Source organism: Oryx dammah, unplaced genomic scaffold (assembly GCF_014754425.2).
Source record: "Oryx dammah isolate SB20612 unplaced genomic scaffold, SCBI_Odam_1.1 HiC_scaffold_11163, whole genome shotgun sequence".
In the NCBI taxonomy this organism is placed as follows: Eukaryota; Metazoa; Chordata; class Mammalia; order Artiodactyla; family Bovidae; genus Oryx; species Oryx dammah.
Genome location: NW_024080556.1, coordinates 4,629,046 through 4,656,516, shown reverse-complemented (window position 1 = coordinate 4,656,516; position 27,471 = coordinate 4,629,046). Strand labels below are relative to the sequence as shown.

Below are 27,471 nucleotides of genomic sequence, written 5' to 3'. Positions count from 1 at the left end.
ATGCGTTAGTACTTACACGTTAGTAACTAGTATCCTTCCATTTTACAGATGAAGAGACAGCAGGGAGGATAAGTAGCTTACCCAAGCCTGCAGCCAGGAAGGGGCAGAGCAGGAATTCAAACCTAGAAAGCTCTGCTCTAGTGTACATTCTTTGCTAAGTTGCCAAGTCACTTCAGTTGTGTCCGACTCTGTGCAACCCCATAGACAGCAGCCCACCAGGCTCCCCCGTCCCTGGGATTCTCCATGCCAGAACACTGGAGGTGGGTTGCCATTTCCTTCTCCAATGCATGAAAGCGAAAGGTGAAAGTGAAGTCATTCAGTCATGTCCGACTTAGCGACCCCATGGACTGCAGCCTACCAGGCTCCTCCATCCATGGAATTTTCCAGGCAAGAGTACTGGAGTGGGGTGCCATTGCCTTCTCCAGTACATTCTTAACCATACCCTATAATTCCTACAGTGGTGTGGGTTTGCCTCTCTATGGTAATATTACCCTATTTGCCCTTAAATACATATATTTAATTTTTTTTCCCTCACTCTGTCTTTTAGACCAAAAGCTCCTTTAGTAGGCACTAGGTCCTTGAGTCATTTGCATGTCCTCTATCATTTGTACCTGGTCTGAATGTGGAGATTTGGCAAACTGACAAAGCTTGTGAGAAGCAGAAGCAGCTTGGGTGCTCAGTCTCCTGACTTTCGGTCAAGACTCAGCCCATTCACTGCTTCCACTTAAAAATTCAGGCACAGTAGCGTCGGATATGACTGAAGCGACTTAGCCACAGAAGCAGCAGCAGAGTGCCTTGAGGGCTCCAGAGTCACAATGAATGTGATAGAAATGAGATAAAAGCAGTTCTAAAACCTTTGCCTATAGATCAATGTGTGATTTTTTTTCTACATTTATATATATTAATAGTATCTCAGGGTTACCAGAGTATAGGGGCTGGGCAGCCTGCTCTGAGGTCTCTTCTGACTGTGATTCTGTGGTTTCATGAAATAATTTCTATCCATTCCTTTGTATTAAAGATAAGTAAATTTCAACTACAGAGCAGGAAAAAAGGAATCACTTGAAAGTTAAACCTTCTATTTCCTGGCATCATTAGGGAAAGGATGACTTAGAAAAATCTGCTTTTAGAATTGAGATATAAAACATTCTTAATACTCAACCATACAGAAATAGACAAAATACTTATACTAAATGGTCCATATAAAGTGTTAAATATTTGTTTATTTTAGTAGTCCTTTTATTTTATATAAGGAATCAATAAAAATATTTCTAGAATAATAGATTTATGCAAATATGATTTAATTGAGAGCTTTGCCCCATAGAATCATATTTATTTCATTTAGCAAAACCTTTCAAATTGCATATTTTATAAAATCATATGTACACATATGTGTGCTGAATATTAATTTATCCATTTACCCATTTTATACATGTATTCAACAAGCATGAAGTATCTTGGAAACTGTGATTTGATTCTGTGTGAATTTTTTTCTATATTTATATATAGTATCTCAGGGTTATCAGAATATAGAGGCTGGGTAGCCTGACCTCTGAAGTCTTGTCTGACTGTGATTCTGTGATTTCAAGAAATAATTTCTATCCATTCCTTTGTATTAAAGAGAAGTAAATTTCAACTACAGAGGAAATGAGCATGACTTCCGGTCTTTTAAGGCAGGACAGAGATAACCCCACCAATGCTGCAGGAAGTTACATAACTCTAGCGACATTGCTATTTCCTGCCCAAAGTGTGGACAATACTTTTGGTAATCAGCAATGTTACCATCTGGTACATAGTTAGAACATGGAGGAATTAGGATTTAAATCCTAGCCTCTTAGTACATTATTGACTTTTTTCAGTTTCAGCTCTCCCCCATACACCATGTGCAGTAGAAAAACTGCCAAAATGCCTGTTGGGAAACTTGCGTTCTCCTCCTGACCTTTACTAAGCCATGGACCTCTAGGCTTCAGAGGTGTGTTTTTTTTTTTTTTTTCTTTAATATGTGCAAAATGAGGCAGCTTGATTAAGTAATAAAGTTCTCCAGTAATGAAGTTCTGTGATTTCAGCTCAATTGCTATTAGCCTTCTTCCATGTACCTCCTATTAATAAAGTCCATCATAGAAAAATAAGCAGTTTTGTCAGACCAAAAGAGAAAAGTATATTGGCCATGGTTTCTCCTTTTTTTAACTTTTTATTTTATATTGGAATATAGCTGATTAACAATGATGGCCATTGTTTCTATGCCAATGAACTATGCAACAGTCTACTTTTCCTTGCATAACATCGCTGGAAAATACTGGGACTCTCATCACATTGTAGTGGTTTTTAATATCATTGGACCCATTATTCATGGGATATCACATCTCATCTATGAGTTATAAGAATATTTTTGTTGCCACATCAAAAACTTACCTCAAAATCCTCACATTTTTCCCATTAGAGCTTAGTGCCGTATTACTTCCATAGACATCAGTGAAGATTCTGCCTCGGATTGTTATTAGTGTACCTAAAAGCAAACAGAGAAAAAACTCAGTGCAAGATCATCTATCTATATATCCATACATTTAATATTAAAACTTTACAGAGTTTCCCAATAAACCCAGCATTCAGACACTTATATCTTGTGTTCACTATATCGTTTAGAACTGCTCTGAAAGTTCTAATAAAAAAATAAATCATAAATAAATATGTATAGTATTAAAGAGGTATCTATAAGTATTTATAGCTTAAGAGGTGTTTTGTGGAAGATAGGATGAATTATTCAATAAATATTGCTTGGGTCAGATAGGATGAATTATTCAATAAATATTGCTTGGGTCATGGGTGATTTATTTGAGAAAATGTAAATAAGATCACTACTTTATACCAAAAAATGAAGTAAATTCTAGGTAAAATAAAAATTCAATATAAATAATAAACCCACAAAAACTCTTGAAAAATAAGTAAAAATTTATGTAGTATTTCTATAGTCAGGATAGTGGGATCCTGACTATAAAATGAAGGCAGCATAAAATGAAGGGAGAAATAACAGAGGTTAAGATCTATAGATTGAATAATAAAAATTAAGTGATGACAGAAACATCATTAATATATTTAAAAAGCAAACAATAAATTAAAAATATTTCCCATCAGTAAGATATATATATGACATACAGTTTTAAAATACAAATAATTCTTGTAACTTAATATGGAAATAAATGACTAGCCTTAAATTACCAAAGAGCTGAACTGGTAATTCATGAAAAGAAGAAATAAAAATCTTTAATAAATACAAAATTAATTACATAAATCAAAGAAGTGGAAAAATTCGGGAAAAAACTTACAATACTTTTCACATAAATTCTTTTTATAAAAAAAAGGAAAAGGAGAAAAGACCTTCTGCCTCCCAGTAACCAATGTCCACTGAGCTTGGAGGAGGTGAAGCCAGGGTCAGCCCCTTAGGGGCTGGTATAGGAGTATATTTTTCACATAAATTCTTGAAAAAGCAAGAGTACCTAGAATTGTCAAGGTTTAGAAAGAAGGACATTCTCACATATTCCTGTTGGAATTACAAGCTGATACAACTATAGTTATTATAAAAACACTAGAAGCCAACTAACATTCAATATAGGGAAAGTTTAATATATTATAATAGATTTAGATGCAGCTACTAAAAAGCATTAAACAATCTCTATTTTATAATCAGAAAATGCTATTTATAAATTTTTAGGTATCATATATTTTACATACTAAAAATTAATTACTATAAACCAAAAAAATATTTCAGTTGTTATATAACAGACCTGGAGTTCCAGATAAAGGTGTGATGCTCCTTATTGTTGGGGTTCTGAAACTTTTTGCCTGCAAAATAATACTGTTGATAAGCAATCTTATCTCTATCTTGTTCCTAATTTTATGAAATATCTCTGCTTCTTTCATTATTTTATATTTGAACAACAGCCATAATACAAGTATGAAAATATTCTTTTTTATATATAAGAAATAGAGTTTAAAATATTACTCTGATTATTCAAAATTTTTTTCCCTGTCCATAAAAATCATCTTTCATTTCAAAATGTTTCTTTTTGAAGGTTTAAAATTCAATCAGCCTTTTGTCATCAGTGTAAGCCAAACCATAGTAATAAAGCTGTCAAGTAAAGACTTTTAAGAATTTGGTGGAATAAAATTAAAGAAAACCCTACAAAAAGTTGGCTTAAAGCTCAACATTCAGAAAACGAAGATCATGGCATCTGGTCCCATCACTTCATGGGAAATAGATGGGGAAACAGTGGAAACAGTGTCAGACTTAATTTTTTTTTTTATTTTAATTTTTACTTTATTTTACTTTACAATACTGTATTGGTTTTGCCATACATTGACATGAATCCACCACGGGTGTACATGCATTCCCAAACATGAACCCCCCTCCCACATCCCTCCCCATAACATCTCTCTGGGTCATCCCCATGCACCAGCCTCAAGCATCCTGTATCCTGTATCGAACATAGACTGGCGATTCGTTTCTTACATGATAGTATACATGTTTCAATGCCATTTTTCCAATTATCCCAACCTCTCCCTTTCCCTTTGAGCCCAAAAGTCTGCTCTACACATCTGTGTCTCTTTTGCTGTCTCGAATACAGGGTCATCATTGCCATCTTTCTAAATTCCATATATATGTGTTAGTATACTGTATTGGTGTTTTTCTTTCTTCACTCTGCATAATCGGCTCCAGTTTCATCCACCTCATTAGAACTGATTCAAATGTATTCTTTTTAATGGCTGGGTAACACTCCATTGTGTATATGTACCACAGCTTTCTCATCCATTCATCTGCTGATGGACATCTAGGTTGTTTCCATGTCCTGGCTATTATAAACAGTGCTGCGATGAACACTGGGGTACATGTGTCTCTTTCTATTCTGGTTTCCTCAATGTGTATTTCCAGCAGTGGGATTGCTGGGTCATAAGGCAGTTCTATTTGCAATTTTTTAAGGAATCTCCACACTGTTCTCCATAGTGGCTGTACTAGTTTGCATTCCCACCAATAGTGTAGGAGGGTTCCCATTTCTCCACATCCTCTCCAGCATTTATTGCTTGCAGACTTTTGGACTGCAGACATTCTGACTGGTGTGAAGTGGTACCTCATTGTGGTTTTGATTTGCATTTCTCTGATAATGAATGATGTTGAGCATCTTTTCATGTGTTTGTTAGCCATCGGTATGTCTTCTTTGGAGAAATGTCTATTTAGTTCTTTGGCCCATTTTTTGATTGGGTCGTTTATTTTTCTGGAATTGAGCTGCATAAGTTGCTTGTATATTTTTGAGATTAGTTGTTTGTCAGTTGCTTCATTTGCTATTATTTTCTCCCATTCAGAAGGCTGTCTTTTCACCTTGCTTATAGTTTCCTTTGTTGTGCAGAAGCTTTTAATTTTAATTAGATCCCATTTGTTTATTTTTGCTTTTATTTCCAGAATTCTGGGGGGTGGATCACAGCGGATCCTGCTGTGATTTATGTCAGAGAGTGTTTTGCCTATGTTCTCCTCTAGGAGTTTTATAGTTTCTGTTCTTATATTTAGATCTTTAATCCATTTTGAGTTTATTTTTGTGTGTAGTGTTAGAACCAGTGATATTTTTCACAGAACTAGAACAAATAATTTCAAGATTTGTATGGAAATACAAAAAACCTCGAATAGCCAAAGCAATCTTGAAAAAGAAGAATGGAACTGGAGGAATCAACTTGCCTGACTTCAGGCTCTAATACAAAGCCACAGTCATCAAGACAGTATGGTACTGGCACAAAGACAGAAATATAGATCAATGGAACAAAATAGAAAGCCCAGAGATAAATCCACACACATACGGACACCTTATCTTTGACAAAGGAGGCAAGAATATACAATGGAGTAAAGACAATCTCTTTAACAAGTGGTGCTGGGAAAACTGGTCAACCACTTGTAAAAGAATGAAACCAGACTTTATTTTTTTTGGCTCCCAAATCACTGCAGATGGTGATTGCAGCCATGAAATTAAAAGACGCTTACTCCTTGGAAGAAAAGTTATGACCAACCTAGATAGTATATTCAAAAGCAGAGACATTACTTTGCCGACTAAGTCCATCTAGTCAAGGCTATGGTTTTTCCTGTGGTCATGTATGGATGTGAGAGTTGGACTGTGAAGAAGGCTGAGTGCCGAAGAATTGATGCTTTTGAACTGTTGTGTTGGAGAAGACTCTTGAGAGTCCCTTGGACTGCAAGGAGATCCAACCAGTCCATTCTGAAGGAGATCAGCCCTGGGATTTCTTTGGAAGGAATGATGCTAAAGCTGAAGCTCCAGTACTTTGGCCACCTCATGAGAAGAGTTGACTCATTGGAAAAGACTCTGATGCTGGGAGGGATTGGGGGCAGGAGGAGAAGGGGACGACAGAGGATGAGATGGCTGGATGGCATCACTGACTTGATGGATGTGAGTCTGAGTGAACTCCGAGAGTTGATGATGGACAGGGAGGCCTGGTGTGCTGTGATTCATGGTGTCACAAAGAGTCGGACACGACTGAGCGACTGAACTGAACATGGGTTTTCACCCTTTATGGGTTACACTCATAAACAAAAGATAGCAAAGCGTTTTTCAAAAACATAGAAGCAAAACTTGGGAAGACTTCATCAAAATAAGTTTTAGTAACTAAGCTCATGATAACTCTCCAGAGTTACACAAAACCTGACACATTAGTAAAATCAACATTTTATTAGTCATTGGCTATTATTATTCAATCAAGTAAACATATGCCAACTTCATTTGAAAAGAAAAAAATGAGAAATAATTACCACAAAAGGGAAAGTGAAACTGAAAGTGAAGTTGCTCAGTCGTGTCCGACTCTTTATGACCCCATGGACTGTAGCCTATCAGGCTCCTCCGTCCATGAGATTTTCCAGGCAAGAGTGATGGAGTGGATTGCCATTTCCTTCTCCAGGGGATCTTCCTGACCCAGGAATTGAACCCGGGTCTCCCGCATTGCAGGCAGACGCTTTACCATCTGAGCCACCAAGGAAGCATTTTGAAAAACAAAATTAATTCTGAACAGGTAAAGAGCAGAACTGATGGATGGATAAAGATTGCTCAATGACTGGGATACATGCAGATCAAAATCCACACCTAGAAACAAATAATACAGGAGAAAACAAGCTAGAAATAGATCAAGAAGAGTCCATCTGCAGAAAGAAAAGGGTGCTTCAGAAAATGGAAGAGGACAGGAACATGGGCAGGATTTAAAGGAATAACTGAAGTTTTTGGAGGAGGAACAGTGCTGGTGGAGAAAAGGATGACCTCTGCATGGATACAAAAATTATACAAGCAAAAAATTTAGCATGAAGTAGACTCTCAGTGATTGGCAGCTGTTTCCTCCCCACTCCTTCTCATTCAGGAACAACCTAAAAGAAAGATGCTCAGGTACTTGAAGTAAAAGGACGGATTTTTTTTTTAAGACTGCCAATAAGAGATAAATTTTGAAATTTGAGGCTAAGGATGACTTTGGACTCATTCTTTCACACTTTAGAAATGCTTAAAGGAGAATCAGTGTAAAAGTAGTAAGATATAAAACACCCAGTCAAAATACTACTTAAAAAATTTTTTTATTTAGGGAAAATACCACTTTTAGAGGTAGAATAATAGAGAAGGTAGAGGAAGAGAAGCTAGAGGAACTGCCGAATTGTGTGCAAATCAATCTCTCTAAGTCAAAATGTACTCACATAAATTATATCTGTGGTAAAAAAATAACTGAAGAATGCATATTAAACAACAGATTAGTTACTATTATAATTTGAGGAGACAGATCAGAAACAGATTTTCAATACACCACCAGCAAAGAATCAGTGAAGATGTCAGATAAAATTATTTCATAGAAAACAGAAAAAGAAGGTAGAAGATTCTGAAAATTAAGAATAATTAACCTACAATAGCAGTCAAGGATAAAGATTTGTCATGAGAAATGAAATATCATGAAAATGATAAAATTAGAAAATAGTATGAGAATTAGATCCTATAAATGTGTAATAGTGTAAAGGGTTTTAAAAAACTCAGTGAAAGTGTGCAAATGTTATTGATCCTCAGTAAGAACAAAAAGTGAGAGTGAGCACTTCAGCTTAGTTCAGTCACTCAGTCATGTTCAACTTTTTGTGACCCCATGGACTGCAGCACACTGGACTTCCCTGTCCATCACCAACTCCCGGAGTTTACTCAAACTCATGTCCATTGAGTGGGTGATGCCATCCAACAATCTCATCCTCTGTCGTCCCATCCTCCTCTTGCCTTCAATCTTTCCCAGCACCAGGGTCTTTCTAATGAGTCACTTCTTCACATGAGGTGGCCAAAGTATTGGAGCTTCAGCTTCAGCATCATCCTTCCAATGAACGTTCAAGACTAATTTACTTTAGGATGGACTGGTTGGATCTCTATGCTGTCCAAGGGACTCTCAAGAGTCATCTCCAACATCACCGTTCAAAAGCATCAATTCTTTGGTGCTCAGCTTTCTTTGTAGTCCAACTATCACATCCATACATGACCACTGGAAAAACCATAGCTCTGACTAGACAGACCTTTGTTGGCAAAGTAATGTCTCTGCTTTTTAATATGCTGTCTAGGTTGGTCATAACTTTTCTTCCAAGGAGCATGCGTCTTTTAATTTCATGGCTGCAGTCCCCATCTGCAGTGATTTTGGAGACCAAAAGAATAAAGTCTGACACTGTTTCCATTGCCTCCCCATCTGTTTGCCATGGGGGAAGTGATGGGACCAGATGCCATGACTTTAGTTTTCTGAATGTTGAATTTTAAGCCAACTTTTTCACTCCTCTTTGACTTTTATCAAGAGGCTCTTTAGTTCTTCATTATCTGTCACAAGTGTGGTGTCATCTGCATATCTGAGGTTATTGACATTTCTCCTTGATTCCAGCTTGTGCTTCTTCCAGTCCAGCGTTTCTCATGATGTATTCTGCATATAAGTTAAATAAGCAGGATGACCATATACAGCCTTGACGTACTCCTTTCCCAATTTGGAACCAGTCTGTTGTTCCATATCCAGTTCTAACTGTTGCTTCCTGACCTGCATACAAATTTCTCAAGAGGCAGGTCAGGTGATCTGGTATGCCCATCTCTTTCAGAATTTTCCACAGTTTTTTGTGATCCACACACTCAAAGGTTTTGGCATAGTCAATAAAGCAGAAATAGATGTTTTTCTGGAACTCCCTCACTTTTTCAATGATCCAACGGATGTTGGCAATTTGATATCTGGTTCCTCTGCCTTTTCTAAATCCAGCTTGAACATCTGAAAGTTCATAGTTCACATATTGTTGAATTCTGGCCTGGAGAATTTTGAGCATTACTTTGCTAGCAGGTGAGATGAGTACAACTGTGCGATAGGTTGAGCATTCTTTGGCATTGCCTTTCTTTGGGACTGGAATGAAAACTAAGCTTTTCCAGTCCTGTGGCCACTGCTGAGTTTCCCAAATTTGCTGGCATATTGAGTGCAGCACTTTCACAGCATCATCTTTTAGGATTTCAAATAGCTCAATTGGAATTCCATCACCTCCACTAGCTTTCTTCATAGTGATGCTTCTTAGGGCCCACTTGACTTCGCATTCCAGGATGTCTGACTCTAGGTGAGTCATCACACCATTGTGGTTATCTGGGTCGTGAAGATCTTTTCTGTATAGTTCTTCTGTATATTCTTAATATCTTCTGCTTCTGTAAGGTCCATACCATTTCTGTCCTTTAATGAGCCCATATTTGCATGAAATGTTCCCTTGGTATCTCTAATTTTCTTGAAGAGATCTCTAGTCTTTCCCATTCTATTGTTTTTCTCTATTTCTTAGCATTGATCACTGAGGAAGGTTTTCTTATCTCCCCTTGCTATTCTTTGGAACTCTGCATTCAAATGGGTTTCTCTTTCCTTTTCTCCTTTGCCTTTCACTTCTCTCCTTTTCACAGCTATCTGTAAGGCCTCCTCAGACAAACATTTTGCCTTTTTGCATTTCTTTTTCTTGGGGATGGTCTTGATCACTGCTTCCTGTACAGTGTTACAAACCTCTGTCCATAGTTCTTCAGGCACTCTATCACATCCAATCCCTTGAATCTATTTCTCACTTCCACTGTATAATCGAGGGATCTGTTCTGTACTTTCTTCAATTTAAGTCTTAGTTTGCCAATAAAGACTTCATGATCTGAGCCACAGTCAGCTCCAGGTTTTGTTTTTACTGATTGTATAGAGCTTCTCCATCTTTGGCCCAAAGAATGTAATCAATCTGATTTCGGTATTGACCATCTGGTGACGTCCATGTGTAGAGTCTTCTCTTGTGTTGTTGGAAGAGGGTGTTTGCTATGACCAGTGCGTTCTCTTGGCAAAACTCTATTGGCCTTTGCCCTCCTTCATTCTGTACTCCAAGGCCAAATTTGCCTAATTTCTTGACTTCCTACTTTCACATTCCAGTCCCCTATAATGAAAAGGACATCTTTGGGGGGTGTTAGTTCTAGAAGGTCTTGTAGGTCTTCATAGAACTGTTCAACTTCAGCTTCTTCAGCATTACTGGCTGGGGCATAGACTTGGATTACTGTGATATTGAATGGTTTGCCTTGGAAGTGAACAGAGATCATTCTGTCATTTTTGAGACTGTATCCAAGTAGTGCATTTCAGACTCTTTTGTTGACCATGATGGCTACTCCATTTCTTCTAAGGGATTCTTGCCCACAGTAGTAGATATAATGGGCATCTGAGTTAAATTCACCCATTCCAGTCCATTTTAGTTTGCTGATTCCTAAAATGTTGATGTTCACTCTTGCCAACTCCTGTTTGACCACTTCCAATTTGCCTTGATTCATGGACCTAACATTCCAGGTTCCTATGCAATACTGCTTTTTACAGCATCAGATTTTATTTCCATCACCAGTCACATCCACAGCTGGGTGTTGTTTTTGCTTTGGCTCTGTCTCTTCATTCTTTCTCTAGTTTTTTCTCCACTGATCTCCAGTAGCATATTGGGAACCTACTGACCTGGGGAGTTCATCTTTCAGTGTCCTATCTTTTTGCCTTTTCATACTGTTCATGGGGTCCACAAGGCAAGAATACTGAAGTGGTTTTCCATTCCCTTCTCCAGTGGACCACGTTTTGTCAGAACTGTCCACTATGACCCATCCATCTCGGGTGGCCCTACACGGCATGGCTCATATGAGCCATAGAGACTTGGAGACTTTTAAAGCAACTGGACGTTGCTGTCATGTTTTTATTGTATTTTACATGATACTGAGCCATGTTATGATGTTATGAATATTGATCTAAAAGACTGTGTGTGTGTGTGTGTGTGTGTGTCTGACTCTTTGCAACACCATGGACTGTAGCCCGCCAGGCTCCTGTGTCCAGGCAATTCTCCAGGCAAGAAAACTGGAGTGAGTTGCCATTTACTACTCCAGGGGATCTTCACGAACTGCCCCAGGCATCAAACCTGCATATCCTGTGTCTCCTGCACTGGTAGGCAGATTCTTTATCACTGCGCCACCTGGGAAGCAACTAAAAACTGGGGCACATCTAAGTAAAGGAGGAGTGGGAGGATATGTGTGTTGGACATGGGAAGGGGTAGCAGATTTATTTCAGACATGGCTATCATCTTTCACTCCCCATATCTTCACCTGCAATTTCTCTTTACAGATCTTCTTAGTGGGAGACGTGAATACAGACTGGCCTTAGAACCTGCTTTGGCCACTAGAATGTAATACAGGTAGCATGACATTTTTGAGCCTACTCTTAAAGGCTCCCTGCCTACTTCTGCTCTCCTGAGGGATCCCTGCCTCTAGTATCTGATAAGTTGGGCTACTTTATGGAGGGCAGAGACACTACACAGAACAAAGCCTAATTAGCTAGATTGTTCCAGCTGAAGCCCTCCAAAGTACCCAGTTGAGATTGGCAAAGCCTCCTGCCTAACACACAGCTGACCATAGACACAGGAGTAAGTGCAGCAGAGATCGGTCTAGCTCTGTCCAGAACAGAAGAACCACACAGCTGACCGATGAATACATAAGCAATATGAACAGTTGCTGCTTGAAGCTACCAAGCTTGGGACTTGTATGACACAGTAGTAGTGAACAGATGTAGGAAAACAGGTGTCAAAATCTCATCTTCCATTGTAAGATAAAGTAGATAATAAACTTTAAAGACTCAGAAATGGCAATAAACATATTTCTTAATGAGAAGCCTATTATTTAGAAATATCACAATAGAGAAAATGAAATAATCTACATACATTAAAAGTAATACTCTTCAGACTTCCCTGGTGGCCCAATGGTTAAGAATCTGTTTGCCAAGGCAGGGGACACAAGTTTGATCCCTGGTCTGGGGAAATCCCACAGGCTTTGAGGCAACTATGCCCCTGTGCCATAATCACTGAAGCATGTGTACTGCAATGAAGAGAAGCCTCCATTTGTCTCAACTAGAGAAAGCCAGAGCAGCAACAAAAACCCAGTGAAACCAAAATAAATATTTTTTCAACTTTTTTAAAACCATAAAAAATTCTTCTTGTATAGAAATACCACAGTAAAAAACTAAAGTTATTGAAAGTGGGGTAAATGTGAAGAATGAACATGAGGTGGAGTGAGTAGTCAAGGAGGTCCTGTTTGTTTTTAATTAACCTTGTAGAACCAGTTCAGTTTTTCATTATATAAAACTATAACTTTGTTAAATTAAAAAAAAATAATTTTCTGTATTACATTTTCAGGCCACACACCACTAATAATTTAAGAAGATTCAGTTGCATGGCATTAAATCTATTTTTGTCTTAATCAGAGGAAAAGCATCAGTCAGCAAATATAACCTGTGCTCCTACTAAGTGCTGAATGTTATGCTTGTTCTAGGGATGAAACATTGAACAAACCCCTCTAGCTCAGAAAAACACATTAAAATATAATCACTGCACAGTGGATTAGTAATAAATGGGATATATAGATAAAACACTATATAGTAATAACTATGTGCTGGTTCTTTCTGATCAGCTTATCATTTAATCCTCCATTTTACATGATGCAATGAGATAATCTCCATTTTATAGAAGATGAAGAAACTGAGGCAGAGTTTCACATATGACCAAGTCAGAGTAGATAAGGAAGCCTGTATATGGACCCTGAATAGCACTGAGCCATTGTACAGCTGAGGAACACAAGGAGAATCACTTAGCTCTGCATGGGGGAGTCTTCAGAGTCCCAAGGCAAGAGTAGGACTCACTAGGCAGAAGTGAGCTAGGTCTATGGATCCTTGGTCAGGGAGGATGTTAGGAGACACTGCTGGAAACAATTGGTTCCATACTATGAAATAATAGAGGAAACCTACAGACAATGGGTAAAGGCGAGATACTGAGTGGGGGAAAGACATAATAATATGTATGGTTTTGAATGCGGCATCTGAATGGTGCCATCAAAAAGGATGGAGAGGCCAACAGGCCACAGTGATAGTGAGTGAGAAATGACAAGACCAGAATTAAAACCAAGGGTATGGCAGGAAAGAAGATAAGGGGACAATGACCTTCACAGCTAAGCTGGAAGGTAAGATCATCATGGTTTAGTTTCTGAATAGCTCTGGAGCTGAAGATGAAGGCAAGGAAGACACTAAGGATGTAACAGGCTTCTAGCTTGAGACGTGTGATAAATATCAGAAATTTTCTAGTAGTCATGTATGGATGTGGGAGTGGGACTATAAAGAAAGCTGAGTGCCAAGGAATTGATTTTGAACTGTGGTGTTGGAGAAGACTCTTGAGAGTCCCTTGGACTGCAAGGAGATCCAACCAGTCAATCCTAAAGGAAATCAGTCCTGAATATTCTTTGGAAAGACTGATGCTGAAGCTGAAGCTCCAAGACTTTGGCCACCTGATGTGAAGAACTCACTCACTGGAAAAGACCCTGATGCTAGGAAAGATTGAGGGCAGGAGGAGAAGGGGATGACAGAGGATAAGATGGTTGGATGGCATCACTGATGGACATGAGTTTGAGCAAGCTCCAGGAGTTGGTGATGGACAGGAAAGCCTGGCCTGCTGCAGTCCATGAGGTTGCAAAGAGTTGGACACGACTGAGCGACTGAACTGAAGTTTAAGGAGGAATACTAGACATCCAATTTGAGATTAGTTGAATTGAGGTTGCTTTGGGGCCATTTAGGTGTTTTATTCTGGCAAACAAAAGATGGCTCCCAATTTAGGAAGAGAAAAGTGAGCCAGAGATATTTGGGAAGAATCATAGGCACTTCCTGAGGACAGAAGTCATTACCAATTTCCTCAGCATTTTGACTTACATTGGAATGTTATAGCACTCAGTAATCGACAACTTAAAACATAAATACAATTTTTAAATTACATGAGATGGTCTGTAGAAGAAAATATATTATTATGAACATCTGTATTTAGGGGAACTAAATTTTGAATAATTCTAGTCTACATACAGTCACATTTGCGCTCACTGCATCAGAAAATACAAAGAAAGAGAACATAATTATGTTTCCATTTAAAATGAAGATGAGGGACTTCCCTGGTGGTCCAGTGGCTAAGACTCCATGCTCCCAACTCAGGGGACTTGGGTTTGAATCCTGGTCAGGGAACTAGATCCCACATGCCACAACTAAGAGTTCTCATATCACAGCTAAAGATTCTGCATGCCGCAACTAAAAAAAAAAAAAAAAAATCCCACATGCTGCAACTAAGACCTACTGTAGTCAAATAAATAAATACTTAAAAAAATAAAATGAAGCTGAGTCTGATGAAAACAGAAAAAGGGAAATCAAAGTAAGAGCAGAAATGGAGAAAGTGAAAAAACAGTATGAACAAGAAAACAATTTGAAAGTAAAAAAGCTGAATTCATTAATAAAATTAATTTGAAAAACAAAACAGGAAATGGTAAGATTTCATTACTATAGAAGATAATTTAACTGGGTGAAATTATCCTTAGCTACATGCTAGTAAATTTTTTAATGTGGAAATAGATAACAATTTGTAAATTAAAAAATAAAAGTCCAGTTCTAAAAGAAACCAAGTACAAGATCAGTTATATGTAAGTCAGAGAGAAAATGCCACCTACACTGAAGATGCAGGCCCGGCTGCTGACATGACCTTTGCAGGTATTGTTTTCTGTAACAGGAACCCCATCCACACTGACTCTAACAGTGTAGGAATCTTCTGGCATCGCTCTGGAAGGCAAATGGAAAACACACATGGAATGCAAAATTCTGTTATTTAATGTATAGCATTCATGAAAAATACCACCCCAGACTACATGTCATTTTAGTAAAAAAAAAAAAGTGTCTGAAATTCTAACTGTTGTATGTGTGTGCATGCATGCTAAGTCGCTGTTGTACAACTGTGCTGTTGTAGAATTAAATTCAAAATTAATTGTGCTTCTGTGCAATTCAGTTCAATTCAATTCTATATTATGGAAAGATGCTCTCCATCCTGAACTCTGTACTGCAAATTCTCACATCATGGATCTCAGGCAAATGCTTATTCTAACCAATGCACTGGTTATTGAGAAGAAAAACAATAATAACAATCATTTTAAATTGTAACATCACGTTGGTACAATTATTTTATGCTTGCTTTCTAAAAAGTTTTAATCATGCTTCTCCCTAAGTAAGCTGCAAAACGTCAACAAGCCTAATACGGATAGAATCCTCTGGAACACAGGCTACCTGTCTCAGTATTCAAAGCGGCCATTTAAAATGATTAATTTTTCTCCTAAGTTGCTAATAACAAACATCAATTTGAGTTGATAGTAAAGAACTTGAAATGTCAATCTACAAAATGATTATCTTTAATCTTAATGAGCATGTCAAGATTCTGAACAAAATTAATCAAACCAGACAGGAAGGTATAATTTTGATATTTTGAGGAGCATCATTGCAATTTAATAGTGGCCATTTATCTTCTAAAAGAGATCAATAATGATTAGATAATAGCTCTAATAACCTGGGAAAGGATATAGAACACATTTTGATCATGCCAGTATGTGGAAAAAGTACTACAAGTGAATGTAATAAAGATATAAAATAGTCTAAACACCATGAAGTCAAAAATAATAACTGATAATCAGAAAAATATTATTGTAATCGCCAGTGATAAAACTATTATAAAAATAATATGTATAACTGTGGTTCTGACATGATGAAAATGATGTTATTAAAGACACTTTACAACTTACCTAGTATAACATGTAATATGGGTTGAATGACTTGAATCTTTTTCTACATCACAAGAAATTGATCGGAAAGAAGAAATTAATTGCACTCTGTTTCCCAATTCAGCATTGTCAACTCCATAGTCAAACTGGTTTGCTTGAGCAAAACCTGGAAGAGTAAAAACACTCAATTATTACTAATGGAACTCTGTTTTCAAAGATCTAACAATTATCATTTTGTATTGAATCACCAAATGAATAAGGAAGGTATTGATGTAAGCCATTAATCTACTTCACATTTACCCCTGTGATTGCAATCCTCTTTGAAAACATAAAAATTAGCCTATAATTAATTAATTCATAAAAGCAATGCTTGCAAATCTATTATCTGTCAGGTGTTGTTAAAGGCATTGGAATCAAATGGCTTATATCCCACTAATGGGAGAGACGGGTGAAGAAATAGACAATATACAAATATATACCACCAGATGTTGTTTCTGGTGGGGATAACTACTATGAAAACAGCAGGCAAAGGGGCACAGCAAGAGCAGACAAAGTGAACAGGATTTTATAAGGCATCAGGTCTTTACCTTGAGTACCTATAAAGCAAAATCGGAGGTAAGGCTTGCAAGTAGAGAGTTTGAGAGTTGATCCCTTAGGGACGAGAGAGAAGAAAACTTGGACTCCACTGAAGGCAGCTGGGGCTCAGTCTTTCTGGGAAAGACTTTTGAGGAAAACACAGTAGCCTCTCAGAAGCAAAGAGTCAATGAGAAGAAGCATATATTCATCAAATTCTCTCCCATTAGCTGAGGGCTCCCCATGGGGGAAATGATTTTTCCCACACTTTCAGGCTGCACAGAGGTATATGCCACCTAGGTTCCAACGCCACGGCATCCAAGAAGCCCTTGGGACAAAGACACACTGTGGGACCTTTAGGCGAGACCTGGAAGCATGGATTGAGTCAGGGTACACAGGGAACGTTTTGCCACAGCTGTGGCTCGACTAAGAGGTGGGAACCAGGATGTGCAGCTGAGTAAAAAAGGCATCTGATAGAGTTGACTCCTTGTGCCATACAGATATGCTCATGAATGCTAAGTCACTTCAGCCGTGTCTGACTCTCAGCAACCCTATTGACTATGGCCTGCCAGGCTCCTCTGTCCATGGGATTCTCCAGGCAAGAATACTGGAATGCCCTGCTATGCCCTTCTCCAGTGGACCTTCTCGACCCAGGGATCGAACCCATGTCTCCTGCATGGGTAGGTGGGTTGTTTACCACTAGTGCCACCTAGGAAGCCCACAGATATGCTCAGACCCTGCATTTGAAGTAGAATGCATTTTCAAGTCTACCAGACAGTGGTCAGCTAAGAGCTCTGCTAAAGATGTAATAGAGGGACTTTCCTGGTGATCCAGTGGTTAAGAATTCACCATCCAGTGCAGGGTACATGGGTTCAATCCCTGGTCAGGAAACTAAGATCACATCTGCCTTGGGGCAATTAAGACCTAATGCAGCCAAATAAATAAATAAAATATTTTCTAAAAGATTTAACACAACAGGGTTAATGGAACAAGCAACAGGCCTCCCTAGTTGGCCGTGAGGCTACAATTGATACTTGTTTGACCTCTCTCAGCCATTGTACTTTCCCCACCCATAAGCCAGAACTTCAGCTAATGGAGTGATGCTAACCTTTATCCTGAGGATCGGAGCCCTTGGTTTTCTTCCCAACGTGTGGTTGTGGCTGCCTCCTATGCCTACTGACAGTTATCACTGCACATGGAAGCCAAGAGACGCCCCAAGAATACCACAAATTCCAGACACACTCCTCCTTCTCTGTATCAAGGAAAAGCAACCCTGCCTCTTCAGGATCACCAGAATCAACTATCTCTAGCAGTCCACCACTTATGTTTGCTGAATTCAGACTGACAGGATAGTAGCAGTAGTTTCAGTTCAGTGGAACCCAGACCGGGATCCCTGCCAGAAGCATCCTCTATCTGGAAACTCAGACCCAGAACCCAGGAGAACCTAAAATTGCAAGGACAGAAAGCACAGATTCAATCTTTTGATTACTGGAAGCGATAAGGACAGGGAGTAACCCTTCATTCCCAGCTCCATGTATCCATCTGTTGGGAAACAATAGTCCGGATCTGCCACTGGTCAGTGCCTATGGCTCTGATGACAGACAGCGTCCCACCTCACAGGATGTTGTTCCCAAGCTGGGCTCTTAGTCTTGCCAGCTGCCGGCTGTGCCATCATTCTGTTAGGCCACCTGTTTCGGGATGATGCAAGGTTTATGGTCATGTGCCCAGTATCACAAATTTTCACTATAAAATATGTTCCTTGTTTTGAGGCCCTATTTTGTGAAATATTGTGACTCCTTATGGAATTTCATTGTATTTTGTGGGATTATACTCTCAGAAGATGAGGCCAGCACAGGCACTGTGGAAAGAGAAGGCAAAAGCCTTCTGTGGAGCGGGTGTCAGTACCAGGAATAATGAATATCTGCTTGTCCATGAGGGAAGGACAGTGATGCAGCTGACATGAGGGTGGCTGGGTGGACTTCTTGAGGATGGTCCCTACTGAGACTGTCCTACGTGCTGGTCTCTGCTACTGACAGGGCAGGTAGTCAGCAGCGGCAGTAGGTAGCTCAGTGCTGATGAAAAGAGGTCCCTAGTGTTGGCCCATGCACAGCCTCCCCCCATGGCCCTCTGTCCATAGGTCACTGGACAAGCACTCAAGTAGCCAAGGAGAGAAGCTTCTGAACGAGTCATCCAGTCAACCCAGTTGTTCTGCTGTCTCTGTCTTGTGGAAATTAACTTGAGACCTACAGGTTTGCAGCCTTCCCTAGTGGCTCAGATGGTGAATAATCTGCCTACAGTGTGGGAGACCTGGGTTCAATCCCTGGGTCACTGTGTCGAGGTTCAGCAAATGCCAGAGCCGTAAACTATAGCTGTGGGAACACTGCATGCTAGGGGACAGTGCTGTTTACAGGAAAGGGCGTCTGGACCCTGATATCTGGGGTTGGAATCCCAGCTTCAGCAATTCCTTGCTGTCTGAACTTGAGCATTACCTTTAGATATAAACTCACTTAGTCATTTTTCATCAGAAAAATGACCATAATAATCGACTTAGCAGGAATTATCAGGAAGACTAAATGAGGCCTTTTATATAGTACTTAACATGGTGCCTGGCTCCTAGGTTAAGAGCTCAATTGATAAATACTCAGTTGATATACACTATATTTTAAGTCAGGCTTCCCAGGTGGCTTTAGTGGTAAAGAACCCACCTGTCAACACAGGAGGCATAAGAGATGCGGGTTTGATCCCTGGGTTGGGAAGATCCCCTAGAGGAGGAAATGGCGACCCACTCCAGTATTCTTGCCTGGAAAATTCCATGGAGAGAGGAGCCTGGCAGCCTATGGTCCATAGGGTCGCAAAGAGTCAAATACAACTAAAGCAACTTAGCATGCATACACGCATATTTTAAGTCACAAAATATTGATAGTTATTATTAGTGAATATTAATATCCTTTTTAAAAAATAACAGGACAAATAAGTGAGAGGCCAGGATTTGAACCACGGCTATGATGCCAACCTGGCACCTTTGTGATATTCAGAGAAAAATAATATTTAAAAATGCACATTACAAAGCTATTCCCAGTTATCCAATGTAAGTTCCTCTAGAACCTATGTTCTTAGCTCCTCTTCTTTATAGGTAGAAAAAGTAAGCAGAAACTAAACAAATGGTGGGATTTTAATAAATTAATTTTATTTAATTTATTTTAAAATTTATTTTATTTAATTAATTATATTTAATTCTTCTAAGCTTAAAACTTAACCAAATAGGACTCATCCAATATAGGCTAAAATACAAACATATCAATTTGACATGTGAAAGATACTTGCATTGAGTTTGCAATCTAGGAAGGCAGTTACTGCTCAAATGGAATTTTGAGAGGATACATGAAAACAGAAAAGCAAACTACCTGCAAAGCCACTTTTTCCTTTTGCCAATTTCTGCTTATCTCTGTACTTCACATTGAGTTTGGAACACACAGATGGGTTGCTGGCCACTAACTAAAGAACACAGTTTTACTTGTGGTGTGGCTCAGGATGAGATATGTGTATTTATTTTCCTGTTAGGCACACGTCACATCAATGATATGGTAATGCAGATAATGGTTTTCAGCATTTCTATGACAAATACAAGTCTAAAAAATAACACCAACAAAAGATGATATTGTTTTTAGCTTAGGAATCGTTTCAATGTGTTTTATATATTATAACTTATTAGCTACTTCCAAAGAGTTAAAAGGAAATAGTAAAGAATCAGCTTTAAAAAAGAATTCTAATTTAAAAGTCTAATTCTAAGTAAGTCACTGGGTATAAAGAAGATACCTCTGGAAGTACTCCAAAGCATAAAGATTACATGAAGGGTTGGGTGTACCCTGGAAACAGAAAAGGTGGAGGCTTCAGATGGAAATTCCTGACATGTTGATGTATTTTTTTCCCTTTTGTCAGAAGAACTGGAGACAAGACTAGCCAGGCACGCAGTCCTGGGTCTCCTGATAGCAGCCTGTGCTACTATCATGAAAAATGTGCGTGCTGTCACAGCCAGCAGTTGTCATGTACCATGCAGGCTGTTTTGATTCCTCTGGTTTAAAAAATTAAAAAATCAGGGTTGAGAAAGTACAAATCCACTTAAAATCTGTAACATTCAAAACAATGGGAAAAATGATGCAGTGTGATGGAGGAGAACTTTTAAAGAAGGACACCATCCCTATAACATAAATGCAAAGGAATAATAAAAATAAATTGGCTCTAATTTATGGAGCAGATATTATATACCAGTGCCTTAGCTACATCGTCCTTTTCAATATTCACAATAGCCCCAACAGGTAGGAATTAGTAGCCCATTTCATTGATGAGGAAGCTGAGGCTTAGATAAGAAACTTGCCCCAGTCCCCTAGTGGGAAGCGGCAAAGGTGGACCTGAAAGCCAGTTGAACCTGACTAAAGTCTATGTGCTTTCCATAATATAAAACTTATATAATTCACCACTTCAGTTAAACAAAAATATACCTGCTAGACATTGTAATAAGGGAATATCTAGAAAGCAACAAAAGTAAAATGTTTTACCTTCCAATTGATTTTTTTTTAACAAAGAGAAATATCAAGGAAGACAATTGAGAAATACAAGGAATGAATATCAAGAAATAAACACAATAAACTTAGAAACACTCCAGAACTTATCAAAATGATAACACTCCTCATTAAATCAGCCATCTTAGAAGAAGATACAATGATTTCTACAATTTTGCCACTGCTCAAAACACTTACTTGGGGAGCATAATTATAAAACTATATAACTTTGACTCCTGGAGATAGACTTTAGAAGAAAGTAAAACACTAGCAAATTTTTACCTGTAAAGTTCATTATGTGTGGAAATAGACAAAAGCCATTTGGATACAAAAAAAAAATACTAACAATAGATCTTTCAGAGAACTCAAGTTAAATATTTCTATATTTTAGTTTTTCATCGTGACCACTACAAAAATTTTAAGTTATATGGGACCAACATTTAGGTGATCAAGTATTTAAAAAGCCATTACCAACATGTAGGTGATAGAGTATTTAAAATCCCATTAGAAGGTGTTCTGTGATTAATAAATTATCTCTGTATTCAATTCTAAAGATGGAGTCTGGGTCAGACACAACACTGACAGGTTAAAGTAGTTGCTCCAAATAAATTTTGTTCAAGTACCACATTCACGTACCCTTGGAGGTCTGGTGTATTTTGCAAATTCATTATCATTACCTTAGACACATTCTATATTTATCATTGGCCCCAAAACAGTATTTAGACTCACCTTTGAGAAAGACATTAGGTGTCACAATTTTAGTCACCTGCTGTGTGTGGTTAAAGCAAGGAGAGGGAAGACATATCAAAGTAGGCAGACGTATCTGCAATTCAAATAGTATTTAACTATTTTATAATTCTTGGCCGGAAGCATCCAGAAATGCAGATTGATGGGAAAACTAGAGAAACTACAAATTCATCATGACATTTTGTGCTTCATAAGTAAGAGGACTACTCTTAAGACTCATAAAGTTTACCAAAGAGAAAAGATTATAGCTGGATTAATAAGGATGTTCCTCCAAAATGCCTTAAGAATGGAATGGTTTGTTTTGGTTTTCCCTATTTCTAACTAGGGATGATCTGAGTCTATGCAACTAAACTCAAGCCATGGTTCCTGGATGAGAAAAAGTATGTGTCCTAAGCCGCTTCAGGGGCATCCGACTCTCTGTGACCCTCTGGACCACAGCCCAGCAGGCTCCTCTGTCCATGGGATTCTCCAGGCAAGAATACTGGAGTGGGTGGCCGTGCCCTCCTCCAGGGGGATCTTCCCAAACCAGGGGGATTAAAACCCTGTCTCTTACGTCTCCTGCATTGGCAGGCAGGTTCTTTACCACTAGCTCCACCTGGGAAACCCACAGAAAAGGTGTAGGTGTTTATTTATTTATTTTTAATGGGAGGTAATTGCTTTATAATGTGTTGGTTTCTGCTGTGCAACACCACAAATCAATTATAATTATATATATGTAAGTAAGTAAGTGTTAGTCACTCAGTTGTGCCCGACTCTTTGCGACCCCATGGACTGCAGCCCACCAGGCTCCTCTGTCCATGAGATTTTCCAGGCAAGGATACTGGAGTGGGTTGCCATTTCCTTCTCCAGGGGATCTTCCCAACCCAGAGATCGAACCTGGGTCTCCTGCACTGCAGGCAAATTCTTTACTGACTGAGCTACAAAGGAAGCCATATATACACACATACATATATCCCTCCCTCTTGATTCTCTCACCCACCCCCATCCTACCCCTCTGGGTAGTCACAGAGCACCAGGCTGGGCTCCCTCTGTTAATATAGCAGCTTCCCACTTTTGAGGCAGAAGGAAATACCTGAGCGGTTTTATTGTTTTGTTTTGTTTGGGGTGCTTCTCTCATGTCATCTAAATCTCTGTTAAAAATCCAGCACTATCTAAGCAAATATTAACAATAAATACTATAAGGGAGCTACGGATAAAGACATTTTAAAAAGTCCTTAACAAACACATTGTCTCCAGGTGTCTAACTCTTAAAAAAAAAACAAAACACACACACTTTAATCCAAAATATACTATTCACAATTTAGAGGCACAAACCATTTCAAGTACACCATTGAGAGATTAAAATTCTACAGAAATTTTACTTAGAAATATTGAAAGACACTTCAATATATAAGACAGAATTATTAAATATCTTGCTCTGACTCCAAAAAATCCCATTGCACTTCTTAAAGACTAAATAAAAGTTTTTATTAATATTCTTTAAAAACCTTTCTTTCCCATCCTTCAAAAATTCATAACCATCTGAATACTACCATCATTTAGATTGTAAAGAGTGAATGGCTAAATGAACCATGTATTTCTATTTAACTCAAGAAACAGTTGCTCATTAAATATATTCGGTAATTGCCTACTTTGTTAGCATCCCAAGACCAGGCAAGGAGAAAGTCATACATAACCCATGTTCTGATGAAGTATATGATAAGGACTGCATGGCAGAAGAAGGCATCCGAAGCTTTGCTTTCAATTGTCTTTTTCCTTTCATAACCATTCTACTTCTCCATCATACACCCTTACTAACATCCTACCCCTTTGAACTCCACAAATATTTTATTTAATATAAAAATAAATGCTATTAGACCCATGAAGAACAAAGTAGGTAGCTGCAGAGTTGGGTTAAAGATGTTCCTTTCAATTCAGTCATTATAGTCCAGATCCTGGAGTTAAACAAGTAATTATAATACAAATTCAGATGGTCAGGTTGATAGAGACTTTCTGGGGTTTCATTAGGTGTCAAAGAGGATAGAGTTTTCCTACCCTGGCCAAATAGAGAAGCAACTCTAGTGGATTTAGAAGAGAAAAAAAATCAATCTCTAAATGTGAAAGTCTTTAAAATACCTCAACCTTGGTGAAAAATAAAAGGCAACCATACCTTCTCCTTTGATAGTCAGCCTTGTTGCTCCATTTATGCTGCCATATTTAGGTATTATTTCTGTGATTTTGGGAATTATTTTAGAGCCATCTGAAAGATATGAAAGTACAGTAGAAGTAAAAGCCTCAAGTACTTCATTTCAGCATCAAATGTTATGCTACAAATTACAATGATGAAAGAAAATCATCACGGAGATTACAGGACAGAAAGTAAATACACTTATGTTTTATTTTTGGTTCTATTACTAACCAATGACCAGACAGGGAGTTAAGTCTTTAACTTAGTTAATACTCATTGGCTTCATGTAGAGCACTATCTTACCTGCTACAAAGAGGAATAATACATGATCATTTTCAGCATTCGTACCTATCATATTAAACATTTATTAGACCCTTAATTGCATATAGTGCTCTGCTAGATGCAGTCAGTTCCATAAATACAGCTATCAGCCCACACAAGCAGCAGACAAGGCTGGAGAAACAGCTCTGTGGAGAATAAGGTCATTATCAAAACCCCTAAGAAATGCATAGCCTGGTAAATTGAAAGAATAGTCCAGGTACAGAAAGGAATGGCGTGTTTTAAGTTGAAACTGTTTTCTGTGACAGAGCTAAGACTTCAGGGAAGATCATTTCTGAAACTTTATGATGATAGTGAGTTCTCAATGTAAAGGTCACTAGTTCATTCAATAAACAGTGTTAGGTTCCGGGGCATTGAAAAACGTGTGACATTCCCAACTTTTCCAAAAGCTCTACTTAGTAGAGTGATGGAAGAGAGCACAGGGGCGATGTGAGTAAGAAGGGGCGTTTCATCCACACTCCTGGGGTCATACTGGCTTTTTGAAAGAGGAGTGAAGCTGCTGTGCCTGGGAGAGCAAACACGGATTAGCTAGACTGGACAAACCGGTGGCAAGGTGGACTTCTAGGCCAAGACAGGTGCCTCTGCAAACACAGCGATGAGTGAGTAGTTTCTTTGGGGAACTGGAATTGATGCTTCAAAATAACTCAAAAGTTACAGGATGGCTTAAGGGATTTATTTTCTGCTTAAACTGCACAGGTAATTATTCGGTCCAGTAACAAATTCTCAGAATAGGTGGGAAAAATTAAGTGACATAAAGAAAAGCCACAGATATTTGAAATGGACGACTGAGAAAAAGTTTAAAAATTATGATTTAATTCCTTCCTGCCTGAGAAAAGTTTAGTGTGGACTTCACCTACAGTGGCAAAAGCTCTCCAGCATAAAGAAGACTGCCTCCCCCCTCCAAGAACCAATGACTCTGCCCTTGACGTTTGTCTTTGTCAAGAGTTTCAAGGCCACTCCTGCTTCAGGCACATTTGTAACCTGGAGCAGTCCACAGCCAAGAGTAGGAAACTTCAGCGAGCAGGCTGGATCCTATCTCCTAGACACACTGCTCCTCGCCTATCTCAGGTTCATCCTCTCCGTTATCTCCACAGCCAACTCCAGTTTCTTATCTTATCAAGTCTCGTTCCAGCCCTCTCTTGGGTATTAGTTGAAGGCACAGGGCAGCTGCCCCTGGAAATGACTGACACCCGCCACAAAGACCCATTCCTGTCCTACTGGGAGACTCTGTCCTTCTTTAATGGACAAGGGACCCAAAAGTGGAGAAGGGAGGGATCGGATTGTGTCCTCCACCCCCAGCCAAGTGAAAAAGGTGAAGTTTTAGTTGCGCAGTCGTGTCAGACTCTACGACCCCATGCACTGAAGCCCACCAGGTTCCCCCATCTATGGGATTCTCCAGGCAAGAATACTGGAGTGGGTTGCCATGCCCTTTTCCAGGGGATCTTCCAGACCCAGGTCTCCCGCATTGCAGGCGGGGTCTTTACCGTCTGAGGCAACAGGGAAGCCTACCTGCAACCAAACTGCAGTTTATTTTTCAACTGAGTCACCACGGATGGAAGGGGTGAGGTTCCATAATTCAAACAGCACCTCTGACGGGAAGAGCAATCTGTCTTCGTATGTCTTTCTATGACTGTCTGTCTGTCTCAGGCTAATCCTGCGTCCCAGGATTACTAAACCTAGTCCCCAGGATCACCATGCAGTTGCGCCCCCTCAGCCTTGACCTAGGCAGGAGCCAGGCGGTGCCGCCCCTCCCCGGACCCCAGGAGCGTCTACACCAAACTCTCCTGCTTGCCTCCCTTGTGCCCCAACTGAGTTACCTGCGCGGGGCTCTGCGATGCTCAGGAGCAGCCCCCAGAGGCCGCAGGTCCCCCAAAGCCACAGGTGTCCCATTGCAGCGCTAGAGGCGCAGGGTCCACGCCCGCTACTCGCCTGCAGCTCGGCCCGCGCCCCGCTCTGCCGGCTAGCGCGCCCGCCTCGTCCAGGCGCGCAGGCGGACTCGCAGCCCCGGGGCCGCCCCACGCCCGCCCCGCCCCGCCCCGCCCCGCCGGCCCGGGCGCCCCCGGGGTTCGCGCGCAGACGCACACCCTTCACCCAGCGCCTAGCGCCCTGGCCCGTTGGGCGCCATCGCACCTCCGCATTCAGACTTGAGTGCTGACGCCGCAAGGCTGTCTCCACAGGTCCAATAACCCCACTTTTTCTTCGCAAGAAAGATCCAGCGGCAAGTGTTCCATCAACCCCGCCTTTTCTCCCTCCCGCTGATTCACCTCCGACCCCACCCCGTCCTTCCTCCCTTCCTTCCAACCTTCCTTCGCTCCTTCGTCCCTTTCTCTGTTTTCTCCCCCCACCCCGCCCCACCAATTCTGGACTTCAATGTTTGTTGATCTCTGGGCACGTCCCCACCCCCCCCCACCCCCAAACAGGCGCCTTAGAGACTTCAACTCACAATAGTTCCATAAGGACTGTTACTATGATTATGACCCCCATCACACGCCCTAACCGAGGCGAATTTTAGGTTACTTGCCCAAAGCCATACACACTTAAGTGTCGACCCAGGACTTGAGCCCAGAAACTTCAGAGCCAGGGCTTTTATGCCCTGCACTGGCTCCTATTCGGCAGACTTCAATGCTTAGGACATACTCACACTGAAAATTATTCATTATTTATTGAAATTTGCATTTAAATTGGCATTCCGTATTTTTATTTACTAAATTTGACAACTTGGAAAGAAAGAACTCTAAAATAAGTGAAATAAAATTAGAAATAAAAAAAGAGCAAGATTCCTTGCTCTTCAGGAGTCTCAGCGGAGTAAACTGTTGTTGCTGTTGTTAGATTCAGTTAATTATAATCACCTTATAATTTTGTTCAAACGTACTGTCAATTGCTTTGCTGAAAGCAATGCCTGCATAGGTACCCTGACCTTCCTTAC

The 27,471-nt window shown here is 39.7% G+C and overlaps 1 protein-coding gene across 1 annotated transcript in view; it reads right to left on the bottom strand.

The window, feature by feature from the left end:
• The window catches only part of LOC120860689 (fibrocystin-L-like), a 177,416-nt gene extending 150,931 nt beyond the window's left edge, over positions 1-26,485 (bottom strand). The window contains exons 1-6 of the mRNA XM_040236441.1: positions 26,363-26,485; positions 24,189-24,278; positions 16,182-16,326; positions 15,066-15,174; positions 3,780-3,837; positions 2,410-2,503 (exon numbers count right to left, since the gene is read on the bottom strand). Of these exons, the coding sequence (XP_040092375.1) occupies positions 2,410-2,503; positions 3,780-3,837; positions 15,066-15,174; positions 16,182-16,326; positions 24,189-24,278; positions 26,363-26,435 (569 nt within the window). The 5' untranslated portion in view covers positions 26,436-26,485. The remainder of the gene's footprint in view (positions 1-2,409; positions 2,504-3,779; positions 3,838-15,065; positions 15,175-16,181; positions 16,327-24,188; positions 24,279-26,362) is intronic.
• Between the last annotated feature and the right edge of the window lie 986 nt (positions 26,486-27,471).